General features: G+C 36.3%; 1 protein-coding gene across 1 annotated transcript; it reads right to left on the bottom strand.

Annotated features, from left to right (window-relative positions):
* Positions 1-1,669: 1,669 nt before the first annotated feature.
* Positions 1,670-13,919, bottom strand: LOC106711036 (dynamin-like 120 kDa protein, mitochondrial). The gene is made up of 21 exons (XM_045684630.1): positions 13,582-13,919; positions 12,970-13,192; positions 12,635-12,770; positions 11,981-12,115; positions 11,352-11,447; positions 10,766-10,917; positions 10,413-10,594; positions 10,233-10,343; positions 9,944-10,073; positions 9,087-9,185; positions 8,454-8,585; positions 7,995-8,140; positions 7,748-7,909; positions 7,055-7,248; positions 6,101-6,315; positions 5,633-5,774; positions 5,047-5,260; positions 4,534-4,615; positions 3,608-3,742; positions 2,690-2,759; positions 1,670-1,896 (listed from the first exon to the last, which is right to left on the bottom strand). Exons 1-21 carry the CDS (start codon positions 13,608-13,610, stop codon positions 1,832-1,834), a joined length of 2,850 nt encoding a protein of 949 aa, XP_045540586.1. The 5' UTR covers positions 13,611-13,919; the 3' UTR covers positions 1,670-1,831.
* Positions 13,920-14,162: the final 243 nt, after the last annotated feature.

Raw genomic sequence — 14,162 nt, 5'->3', positions numbered from 1 at the left:
TCTTACTTCCTGAAAGATATATTTCATACGACGTTACTAATTCATTAGCTTTCTAAGTACTAGGTTTGTTTATTAATTTAATATTTGGGTCATGGTGGATGAAACTTCCATACAACCACTTTGTGGTTTTTTTATAGAAACCACTTTCATACATTCATTCTTATTCCGATTTAATTAATTGCAATTTAAATTAAATTAGTAGCTGACTTTTATCAGCATCAGGAGTAAAATTAGTCCTCCAGCACCACACTCATCAGACTGTACTTGTAATGACTTCTACTTGAGGCCTGTCTTCTGTAAGGTCGTGGTATTTCACTGAGCGAAGACAATTCGTGCACCCAACAAATATTGTTGTTGCGGGATCTACCACTTTTCGGTAAATTAACTAATATTTTAACTAGCTTTTACCCGCGACTCCGTCCGCGCGGAATAAAAAATAGAAAACGGGGTAAAAATTATCCTATGTCCGTTTCCTGGTTCTAAGCTACCTGCCCACCAATTTTCAATCAAATCGATTCAGCCGTTCTTGAGTTATAAATAGTGTAACTAACACGACTTTCTTTTATATAAATAGATGTGAATGTTTAGATGTTTGAAGTTATCTCCGGAACGGCTCAACGGATCTTGAGGCAGAGATGTAGTTATTACTTTTTTTTTTATTCCTTCCGAACGGAGTCGCGAGCGACAACTAGTGATTAATATGAACATTTTTCCATAATTTATTTACATTAGTAAAATGTCTGTAAGGTTCTTTAAGTTAAATTCAGAGGTGAATATAATAATAACTAAATAGATATTTGTAAAAAATGTTTTATTTTTTTCATATAAATATAACTTAGATCAAACCATTAAGTTAAACAACAAAATAAACTATCATATCAATTAATCTGATCATTTTAACACGACATTTTATATTCACACAAACACACACATTTTAATATATTTTACTAAAACAAATACAATGTTTTATATTAAAAAAAAATACTTATGTACATTAACTAATACATAAATATTCAGGTAATTTTACTTAAGCTTGTTTTAGTGTAAACAGTTATTGGATTTAGTAATTATAAGTTTACAGTTAAGGAAATAAATTTCCTTCCCATCTAGAATGTAATATTTAACAGCAAAATGTCATCATAAAAGACATAATTTAGTATGTTCAGTGAAACAAGAATAGCTAAACTTGAGAAAGTAACTGCTATAGCTGTTAGTACCTTCTATTTATATAAAACCTACTTAAACATAGAAAATGACACAACTACAGTACAAAGAAGATCTTGTGCTATTTTTTTATATTAACATGGGGGCGCTAGTGTGCTGTCATAAGTTTAGTTTATGCTCACCGGGTCAGATATACATGTCTATGGCGAATAATAAATGACAATTCATCAATAGGGAAATGGGTAGGTAATTAACTTTCTCGACGGTGTAAAACTAAAATAAATTCATGATATTTTAAAACATTTTTAAATCAGTAACTAACTATTGTATAATACATATTTCATTTAATGAAGAAAATATAAAGAAATAATTTTAAATCATACAAAAAAAAATACGAGTGTAATACATACTGACAGAAATATACGGTTTTGTAAACAAAAAAAAATCTTAATACTAGACTAAAGAGAAACAAAATAGCTATATATATTTCATTGGTATAATGTAAATAGAAATATGTAATCTTTCATGAAAATACCAGCGTGTGTATGTATGTGTGTGTATGTGTGTGTGTGTGTGTGTGTGTATGTATGTGATGTGTTGCGCACACACAGGCGCAGGTCACAGATACAACATACAGCTACATATATATATATATATATACAAGTGACTACTTCTCCTTGTTCAGAGCCTCTATGAATTCTTCCAACTTCTCTTGCACCTGTCTCACTCTCTCTGGAAAATATATTACAAAAAAAAAGTTAAATATATCTAAAAAATTAATATTAATCTATAAAAATACATTAAAGTAATTAAAAAAATTATTATTTACTTATTTCTTACTTTATTGATGGGAAAAAATATTGTTATGTTAACAAAATGTACAAAAATATTCAACAAAAAAAACGTAACAATATATTTTTTTAATTCTGAATATATTTTGTGATTTTTTAGCAATATTTTTTTTTATTACACGGTGGCAAACGAGCAAGCGGCCACATGAATTCGCCGAAATGGCGAAGCGATCGCTACCCATAGACATTCACAATTGCGAATGCGTTGCCTACCCTCAATCTACGAAGGAGGAGACGCATATATATATAATATACGCATATTACGTAGACTTTGTATGTCATGGACCATACAAATAACACGATAGAAAGTACCATTTAGAAGAAGAAATGTAGGCAGACAAAATAAGTAGTTTGACATAACAGATAAAGTAGGAAGAGTTGAAAAAATATGGATAAGGTATAGGTAAGTAACTTATATAAATATAAGTAAATAACTAATATTACTAACAAAATACTGCTCTTGTAAATAGTTTACTTCACTTCATCATCATCATCATCAACCTGCCCTTATCTCTATGGATGGTCAGCACAATATGTATTTCTCCATACATTTCTATCAGCAGTCATATCTGAATTTACCCCCTTCTTATGCATCCACTTTCACACAATCCATACACAAATAGTTTATTTTAAATGTGGAAATAAAAAAAACATATTATATAAAGTAGACTTACTCAGTTCTTCTGCCAATTCAACTCGTCTTCCTGACAACAGTTTCTTCTTCAGTTCTGGATCTCCCGCCATCTTGTAATACAAAATTTTGAAATGAAAATGAAAATGAAAAAAATAATTTATTGACATCCAAAAATACAGTGAATTATCCAGGATCCTCGCACTAGACGCTGCCTGTATCGCGAGGACCCAGCTCAGTGATTTAACAAGAAACATCGTTAGATGGCAACACATGGGCATTAAACAATATTAGAATAGTTAGGAGTTATATAAACTACAAAAGAAAACAAAATATACTCATTACGACTCAATCCATAAATAATCACTTAATTGTTCTTATTTAATGTACTATTTTAATGATTTTCTCAGTTTCCGCATATGATAGTTTCCATAACCACGACTTCAATTTTAATTTAGCTTTGTAAAGTGAGTCTTGTTTAATGTCGCATTTACTTACTATATTATTATATATATATGGCCCTAAGAAATGTGTGAATCTTTGTGCAAATGTGGAGCTAACTGTTGGAAGTGAGAGTTCTTATAAATACAAAATTTTAATTTACACATTTAAAAATTAATGTCCCTTTGTATATTAATTCAAAAATTATTAAAAACAAACATAGTTTGAAATTAATTAAATAAAAAATTCGCAAAACTACGTCAACAGATGGCGTTGTTAATGTTTTTACGTAATTTTTGAACGTAAACTTTATTAGCTTTTGTCCGCGACTTCGTCTATACAAAATTAAAAAAAAATAGAAAGTATCTCATGTGTTCAACTAAGATATAAAATTTCATCTAGATCCAAGTAATTTTGGTGATACTTTCTAACAAATATCCATACATCCATTTGAAACTAGTAGAAAATCAGATAGAATAGCTTTAATATAAAAGCTGGTTATCTTTCTTCCAATCCTTACCTCGTCCAGTACTTCTCTGAGGTCTCTGTCAAGACGCGCAGCCTCACGGTTGCCGATCTGCTGACGCAGCGCATTTGCTGTTGTCTTCAAAGTTGCTGACACACGCCAGAACATCACCACCTCGCAGCACTCCTTCTGCTCGAACAAAATACACTCTTACTAGCTGTCGCCCGCGACTCCGTCCATCATCATCATCATCATCAGCTCACTATACTTCCCCACCGAGGGGCTCGGAGCCTACCCCAGGTTAGGGGTGACTAGGCCATAGTCAACCACGCTGGCCAAGTGCGGGTTGGTTGACTTCACACATATCATTGAATTTCTTCTCAGATATGTGCAGCATCACGATGTTTTCCTTCACCGTAAGAACGTCGGATAAATGTACATATGAAAATCTAAATTCGAAAAACACATTGGTACATGGCGGGGTTCGAACCCAGGACCTGCAGATTGCAAGTCAAGTGCTTAACCCCTGAGCCACCGACGCTCTCCGTCCGCGCGCAGTTAATAAGGTTATATGACACGTTCGTAGATTTACCATAGCAGCGCCATCTATTGATTACTTATTCAACCCAGTCGAAAGGTATAGACATCTGTTAGAATCATTTGGAGTTAACAGATAATTGTGACTGTCAAATAATAACAGACAAATAATTGGCAATAAATTAAAATTGCGACTATAATTTGAGATTTAAACTATTCTATCTCTCAAGTTGGATCGAACTGCACATGGTGTGCGAATTTTATTATAATCGGTTAAGTGGTTTAGGAGTCCATTGAGGACAAACATTGTGACACGAGATTTATATATATTAAGATATATAACATAACTGAAGATCCAACTTGAAAATCATCTCCAGATTTCTCCAGAATCTGAAATCTCAGTCTATGTCGTTATAACAGGTTTTTATTGAATTAATACAGACCTCTGTACCATTCTGCTGACTGTACAAGTAGAAGCTCTTCTTACAATCTCGTGCCCGCGTCTGCGCTCGCTCCAGGAAATGTCTGAAATATATTACTATATATATACTAGTTGTAGACCGCGACTCCTTCCGAGCAGAATGAAAAAAAAAAACGTAATAAGTAGACTATATTCTACATCTATGACAAATTTCATCAAGATCCGTTGAGTTGTTCTGGAGATACATTCAAATAAACATTTATCCATACATCTAGACATGAATTTATACAAAAAAATATAAGTACTTATTAAGTACAGCGCCCTCTATCATTAGAATATATAATTATTTCTCTATTATTACTACTAATCATGAATGCATTGATAATTAAAAAATATATATTTAACATCAGGTGGGACCATGATCAAGCAAACTTATTCAATAAAAAAAAAAATTATAAAAATTTCAAACGTTTACCAATATATGAAACCATCATTTAAATCTTCTTTTACTCAGCTAATATAATTAATAACTAACTTTAAATAAACAGGTTTCCAAGTCTCCCTGATATAATCATTGTCAACTTCAACTCCGCGCCTGCGCAGGTTGTCCCTCACAGCGACCACCTCATCATGAGCGAGGCTGGGCCTGCTCGAGCCAAGTCTCTCCAGCTCAGCTCGCACCTCCCCGCGCCGCTGCTGCTCCTCAGACGGCGACTGCCAGTACAGCCACTTCTCACGGAAACCTGGTCCTGGAGATTATACCAGTTTATGGTACTTCTACCGATAGATGGCGCTGTTACAATATTGTCTCTGTTCACTTTTATCACCACGAGATGGCGTTTTTATAAAATTTCTTCGTCAATATGTGATTGCGTTGTGAGTTTAATTTAATCAAAATGTTCTCAAATTATCATACTCTATCTTTGATTCTTAATCATTTATTGGTTGTACTTTTTTATCAATAGATGGCGCTATTTTCAAATTAATATATTCAAAAAATTAAATTTAACAAAACTATTTTAAACCAATAAATCATTGTAAAGTGGATATTAGTAACATATTTCTCTATGACACCATCACGTGTTGAAAATTGGTGTTGGTAATAAGTAAAATTATGAAACCTGTAAGTGACTTCAATTCTTCATGTACAGCAGTAAGCTTCTCCTTCAATGCAGTCTCCATGAGGGTGACGGCGGAGTCCCAATCAGCGCGCGAGGCCACGCAGCGGTCCTGCAGCGCGTTCAGCTGCAGCACGCGCAGCACCTGACACAGTACTACTTTGTCAGCGCGGAATTTAAAAAAGCATAGTCTAACCAAGAATATAAAAATCCTGATCTAAGGCCGCTTCAATTAGCTTCTTTATTTGATCATTTTCTAATGTACGTAAAGAAATTAGTTCCATATTTCACCGCAATATGGCGACAAACAAACATTTTAAAAATTAATTTTTCGTTATAGATAAAATAACACGTATACGAAATATCAATTTTTAATTTCTATATAACATACAGACACACCTATTTTTTTATACGTGTAGATATAGACAGTATTCCAGTTTATTTGTGTAACAGGCATATGTTGTGACTCACATCCTGTGCGCGCTCCTCCCAGGTGTGCCGCCTGAGGGCCTCCTCCACAGCCTCCCTCTTGACAGGCTCGTACACGGGGTCCGAGTCCTGCGCACGCGCCATCAGCGCAGCGAACTCCTCGCGCAGAGCCTCGCGCCCCGCCAACACCGACTGAGTGGGCAACTCGCGCTCCGCCCACTCCCGCAACTTTATGTCCACCACTGTGTTGAACTTGTCTACGACATAGATGGCGCTTGTTTATGTATGTGTTGAACTTGCCTGAACGATAGATGGCGCTCATTTTTATTAGTGTTTTATTTGTCTGATAGATGGCGCTTAATACATTTCTGATTGATGACGTCATCAATTATAATTTATTATTGCATTACACAATCCAAGTACTTACTGATGCGCTCAAATACGTTTAAGAAAAACCTTTAGTGTAAGTTTATCGACAATTAATGACTCTGCGTGCGATACTTATTACTAAACATATTCAAAGATTTAAAATATGAAAAATTTTCTAAAATATTTTTTGTAAATTATGTACTAAAGTGTCTGAGTACTTTTATAATTTAATTATCTTACTAAAGTCGAAATCGTATGGGTCGACTTCAGCGAGCGTGACGTCACCGGCCACCTTGTGTTTGTACCTCACTTGCATCACAGGAAGCGCTGGACAGGGAACAGGGAACAGGACGGACATAGGAACGTAGGGTTACTATTTAAAATGCAAGGAATCTAACAGGATATTAGAATTCAGGTAAATACAATCTATTGGTGATAAGGTATATTAAATTCGTCTTTGTCTTTTTATAAAAATGACGAAAAAAACTGAATTGAGATAGAGTCCCTTTTCTCCTACCGCTGAAATCATTATTTAATCAGATTATTCCTTGTTTTTTTAACTAACAATATTAATTAGTCAATAAGTTTTGTACTCCGTTGCTTTCAAAGATTGCATTGATTACATACCGACGTCATCATGCGCCTGCGCAGCGGCGGGCAGGTAGATGCCGGAGAAGACGCGGTCCTTGGCGGCGGTCCAGAGCGCGTCCTGCAGCCGGCGCTCCCAGGCCGCAGCCGCCACAGCCGACACCTCCGCCGACTGGTCCAGCAGCTCCGCGCGCGCCCGCTCGAACAGCTCGTCGCGGTCCAGCTCGCGCTGTCTGTACGTCGGCGTCGAACCAAGTATGTTTGGAATTTAAAACGTTTGAAGGCAAGTACATTTGGAACTAAAAACGTTTGGAGGCAAGTACGTTTGTAATTAAAAACGTTTGGAGGCAAGTACATTTGAAATTAAAAACGTTTGGAGTCAAGTAAATTTGGAATTAAAAACTTTTGGAGTCAAGTACATTTGGAATTAAAACCGGTTTGAGTCAAGTACATTTGTAATTAAAAACGTTTGGAGGCAAGTACATTTGTAGACAAGTACATCTGGAATTAAACACGTTTTGGAGCCAAGTACATTTGGAATTAAAAACGTCTGGAGTTGAAATAAACTTTTGAAACTTAATGTTTTAATTCAATTATGTTTCGAATTAAAAAGATTTGTGTCCAAGCCCACTGGGCACCGAGTACGTTAAGAATCAAGTACGTTTTGATTTGACGTTTGATATTCGTTTCGTATTCTTACTTAGAATGTTATGATATACAACAATCTCTCACCTGGGGAAGGTATTCTTCCACTCAGTCTCGAGGTTGAAGCGCATAGCTTTGAAAGCGTCCGCCTGCTGCTCAACTGTAGCTCTCACCATGCGCCAGAAGCACTCCGCCACAGCCAGCGACAGGTTGCGTGTTGTCACCTGGGATGGTGTCACCAGTCCGTCTCTGTACACACAGATAAATACTCACGACTCTTACGTAGAGAGGTAAACAGAGAATATGAAGAGGTACGATTCTGGAATAAACTTACTTGAACAGTTTCGATGAACGGAAGAATCTTTCCTCGTACTCGCGTATGCTCTGTATGGAGTCGTCTTTGCGGCTACGACCCGTCACCACCGCGTAGTAACCTAGGGCTTTCATCGGGAACAACTTGCCTTCCAGGATGCGACGAATCTAACGCATATAGAATACATTTTTATCTGCAATTATCTGCACGATGGCTACTTGTATATGATAGCTGTTACCCGCGACTCCGTCTGTGTGTTCTTCCAGAGTATGTTTTATATGTGTATCAAATTTAATCAAGATCCGTTGAGCCGTTCCGGAGATACCTTCAAACATCCATCCATCTAAACACTCGCATTTATAATATAAGTAAGATTTCCACTGGAGCTGTTGTGGATTGAATAAATAAGAGTAGCGGTTAAAGTCATGCGACAAATTACTTAGAAGAAAAATGGGTTAACTTTGTGTTAATTGAACTCACTCTATTAGGATTTGCGAGGTTCTCCTCAGCCAGGTCGACCTTGGTGAGTACAAATATGGTCCTCTTGCCCTGAGGGTCGCAGGAGGAGACCAGGTCAGTCACATTACTGCGCTCAGCGTCCACTGACCCGTCCTGAAATTTATACTAAATAAGTTCGTATATTTTCTAATTTTGTTAGAAGGATTCAAAAAAAGCATTTAACAGTTGTAGATCTCAACAACAACAATATTTGTTGGGTTCAGGAATGGACTTCGTCTTTAGAAATACAACTAAACAGAAGACAGACTTTAAATGGAAGTAATTTTAGTCCTCTTTCCTTTCCCACTCTTTTCTTATTAGGAAAGGATGAGAAGGGGAAGTGGATATGGCGGAAGAGGGATAATATCCTCTCTCTTTTCGTCCCCTTCTCTATTGATTAAATGTAGACAACGCATCTGCATTTGCGGATGTTTATTGAAAACGGTCGCTATTTCGGCGAATACAGGAAGCTCGTTTGCCACCTTTTGAAACATATATGTAAAAAAGTAGGTCAGTATATGTCTTTTTTAATGAATTCTTAAATTATTAAATAGACATACGTTACTACAAACTGTTTATATGTATATATATATAATAATTAAGAGAGTATATAACCTGTATGCAGAGTATAATAGCGTTTGGATTATCCATGTACGTCCTCGTCATCTGTTTGATGGCGTCTCTCGTGTCCGCCGCCATGTCTACTGTCTGCGTCTGTTACATACATACATACATACTTCTTATTTATTTAACTAGATCAGTGTTTCTCAAAGTGGGCGATAACGCCCTCTTGGGGGGCGTTTGAAACCTAGAGGGGGGAGTTAAGGGCTCCAAAAAATGGGGGGCATTGAAATAAATTAAAGTAATGTAATTGTGGTTTTTAAGTTTTAGGGCTGAATAAAAATTAGGGGGCTCTGAAATATAATTGATTTTCAAAGGGGGCGGTGAAAGAAATAAGTTTGACAATCACTGAACTAGATAAAGTTGACTTTTATTTAGACATTTGCAACTGTCCGGTGATGACGTCAGTAGAGGTATATCACTCTCTTTTATTCACATAACTTTGTCTCGCTCTCACACGACTACTGACATTGTTCACATTCCAGTTTATTTCTAAACTAGTTGTTGCCCGCGATTCCGCCCGAGCGGAATTAAAAAAAAAGATAGTAACCTTCAAACATGCATCCGTCTTAACATTCGCATTTATAATATTAGTAAGATAGACCTTCATAAATATATTGGAAGTACGGCTTAGTGGCGCCCTCCTATAAATATCAACTATGTCATTTTCTGTTCCTTAGTAAATTTTTATATATTAAATGACATAATAAAAGGTGATAACATGATCTTTTTCACCAGGATATAAAAATATCACTAGATAAAAGGCAATTCAGACGCCCCCTAGTTAGATCTTCTTGTCCTAGTCAGGTAGTAAATGATGTGATAGTTTTGTAATGTGATGTAGTACTGACAGAGATGACACCGGGCAGGTCCACCAGCACCATGCGGGGCAGGCCGGGCCCGCGCACCGACATCGCGATCACCTCAGTGGACACTGTGCGCCCTCCCCGCACACTGTTGCGCATGCGCAGCTCCACCTCCCTACACAGTACACAATGTACACAGTACACAATGTACACAGTACACCATACACCATACATTGTACACAAAACTTGCATTGTCAAACGAAAGAGGGCGCTAGTTTTGTAATATAAATGTTATACAATAAAATAATATGTACAAATCTGAAATGAGACATACTTGCGTAGATCTGCCAGATCTGATTCCTTGTTGAGGTCAAACTCCCTGGAGGAGTCGCGGAACTGCGCCACGTGGTACGGACCCTCTGACAGGGTCACTTTCACTGGAGCCCTAAAATAAAACACAGTTTCTTAATTTGTCATTTTCTATTTACTATCGTAATGCTTTATATGTTTATACCTGGTGCACATCTCGCCCGCTCCCCTGGGGAATATCCTGGCCTGAGCGATCATCTCCAGCACTGAGGTCTTGCCGGCGGACTGGTCTCCCACCACCACCACACGCGGCAGACGACCTGCCTCTCCTGACTCCCAGCCTGACAGCTCGTCCAGTACCGCAGAGTACATGTCTATCAGCGACCGCTGCAACAACCACCTACTGATTACTTCACTGCTTCAGATATTAACACAAACTTAAAAAGTGGTCATTCTGACCTGAAAAACTCAAAAAATAACTTCTCTCCTGTACATAGTGTGATAAGACGGGATATACAGGTCAGAGTTGAGATTTCTGAAGCTTCTTCAACTTCTTACCTTCAGTTTCCTGGGTGGGGGCTGCCGGCCCTGACGCAGCAGCATGTTCTGCTGGCGCAGCTCCCTGTTCTCCTGCTCCAGGCGCTGCAGCTCGCGCTGGTACCGCGCCTGCAGCGCCAGCACCTCCTCCTGTAGCGCGTGCACTCGCTTCTCTGTACAAACACATGGGAAATATATACATGTCCCCCTATTAAATATTCATAAAGAAATTAAATGCATTGTTGTCTATATTTACATTATTTTATTAATGACATTATGTTGACACATTATTGATTGTAATATCACTGGCTTACCGGCCAGTGACTTAATTACGAAAGAGGTGATACACCACACCCCCGAAACTCTATTCACGTGGTCATACAGTACCAAGGTCCGAAATAACCAATACGCATAAGTTGACATCACCTCTGAGTAAGGTATTTCTGAGATTAACGCATATAAACTCACAGATATCGCAAACAGAATCATTGTTTTTCATTCTATTACGTAGAAGTTAATAAAGACAGTTTCTGACAGTTTTTCATATATATTGTCCATGTATCTTGAAATGTAGCATCTAAAGCAATGGTAAGTGCAAAGTAATTACCATAAGCTGCAGCATCCTCAGCAGAGCCTCTTACGGGAGTCGAGGTCGGCGCAGGTCTGCTCTGCAAGTTGTTCTGTATCTTCTGTGGAGCTGGTTCTATAACAACATTGATATTTCTTCGATTTATATATTGTATTAGATAAGATTAGATATGTAAATATTACATGTGGATTCAAATACAGAAAATGCAATCAAAAAATTGTTTTTTTTCTTACTCAATAAAGTACAGATTTAAGAATAAAGTAACATGAAATATTTCACAGAATTTATTAGTAATTTAACTATTGTCGATTTATCTAAACTAGTAAAGAAATTTAAAACATTAGAGTAACATATAAATAACATCAGTAAAAACCAACACACACAAGCTACAGAAAAAATTAATACTATTGTACATTTAAATAGCAATATGAAAAATAATGAAAACCAAATAAAATAAATCTAAAAATAAACCCAAATGTGCAACAGAATTGGAAGAAGAGAGAAATAAATTTAAAGATACAAAGCAAAGTACAAGTCATTATGTCTCCACAACTTTCCATCAACATTCATGAACACATTCAGACATATACTGTAAGTGAGATTTCTGTACTCAATGTGCCTGGGGCTACGTCACACTTTGTACTGACCAGTGTTGTTGGCAGCGGCTGCGGCGACGGCGTCCTCGTAGCGCTGCGCCAGCCAGGCCCGCAGCTCGGCCGCGCGCTCCACGCCCGCCTCACGCAGCCTCGGATCTGCGGCCAGCGTCAGCGTCAGCTCGCGACCTAGCGCGCACACACCCTTACACCGTGCTTACACACGCTAATCATCTATTGATTGCAATCCAAAAATTTCTAGGTATGCTTTTTTTTGATAAATGAACACTTTACATTCCAACGTAACATAATTTTAAACAATGAACAACAAATTAACAAATTTTTAAAGAAATACATAGATTAGAAAGTGACCACTAGCAACAGCTTATAATTCTACCAAACTTCAGACATATGTCAACATTATGAGAAACATTGACATCATATTCTTGATACCTGGTGAACATTCCAGTTTGCCCACTTATTAAAATTAGAAATAAGAAAGAAATAACATAAAGGAAAAGATAAAATTAATAGAACACCAAACTATATTTAAAAATTGTCCAGTCTTAATTAAACAAATTATTTGCAAATACTGTAATTAACTACATGTTTAACTACAAAAAGAAATACACGACATATATTTCAAGTTTACAAACCAATACTATTTAACTAAACATAACAAATTTATGAGTCAATGTTACACCTTACCTATTTGTAACTGATCACTAATTCGATCCTTAGCATCAAGTAGTGTTGTTGTAAATCTGTTCCATTGATCGTTATCAGGAAGAAGGTCATTTAACCAGCCCATATCGGGAAGACCATCTTTCCATTCTGAATATTTCTGTAAGATGTAACACTCAAAATTTATATTTCATACAAATAAAATATAGAGCATTGGTCGGGTTGATTAAGCACTTGACTTGTAATCTACAAATCTTGGCTCGCTTCTTGCCATGTGTTTTCAACATTGGAACTTTAATTTGAACATTAATTAATTAAAAATTGAACAATTATCACTAATTGTTAAAAATATATTTTACCTTATTTAACGTCATTCCTCCACCTACTGCACCTCCCAATACAAGGTATCTAATCTTCAGCACTCCTCGCACGGCTCTGGCAATCAGCATACCATACTTCCTTCTCGGAATATTGATTGGATCAATAGGTTTATACAATAGCATGCTTTTTCCAGTCCATATTGAAAAGGCCACAGCCCGTTTATCAAAACATGACCAAGCTGTTGATTTCTTGAGGGATGATCTGTAAAGAACCAAACATCAAGTTTAGTTGTTAATAAACGAATAAATAATTTTTAGTTACAGGCATAGGGTTAGGCAAAGACCACATATTTCTATTTGGTGCTTCCACATTCTTACATCAGTTAATATTTTGTTTTGAATCATAAAGAATAAGATTTCAGTGACAGTTAAGTCATGTTTAAGCATTAAGCATGTTTACAGTATTTAAATACCAATATAGCCTCAGATTTCATGTCTGTACTGGTATGAAATTAGATTACTTCCATGAACAAATAAGTTATTCGATAGCTTATGAACTGAATGGGTCATATGGGCAATTTTTGCTAAAGGTGTGTAAAGATTTATGAAGTAAAGGTTTGCAAGATTTGTATTGAGGTGAATATTTTTTACCTGAGACGGTTATGGAGTATTCTCGACATTATGAATATAACAATTTCTGTAGCAGTAAATACTTGATGGAGTAGTTATATCTTACAACATTATAACCAATAGGTTGTATAAAATATTTTTATTTCATAACCTCCACCGGCGTAACAAATAGAAATCAGATAAATAGTTTTATAACTATTAATTATTAGCGAATATATATGAATAGTTTTTAATCGAAATATAGTTACACAATCAACTAAAGAATTAATGTAAGTCACTTCATATTTTGAAAATTTGACAGGTTTCGGGCTGCAAATACAAAGGCCATTTTCAATTTTGTGTGCAAACGTTTCTTTTTACCATAAATTACCAAATGTCAAAGTGAGCTTGAGTGCTCGCCATTTTGTAAAAAGCATATTTGTTCATTAGTTATACAACTAATATCGATGCCATTTGCAGTTACACTATTTTATACAATAGAAAAGACAAAGCATTTAAAACCTTTCAAATCTACCTTTTAACATGGGTGGTCAAAAGGTCGTAACACTCATTAAGGAAATGGTAATATTAATATTTAAATATTCATGCAACACAGTTTGTTT

This window comes from Papilio machaon, chromosome 27, assembly GCF_912999745.1.
Source record: "Papilio machaon chromosome 27, ilPapMach1.1, whole genome shotgun sequence".
Lineage (NCBI taxonomy): Eukaryota > Metazoa > Arthropoda > Insecta > Lepidoptera > Papilionidae > Papilio > Papilio machaon.
The sequence above is the reverse complement of the archived record's forward strand: the minus strand, read 5'-3'. Positions and strand labels throughout refer to the sequence as shown.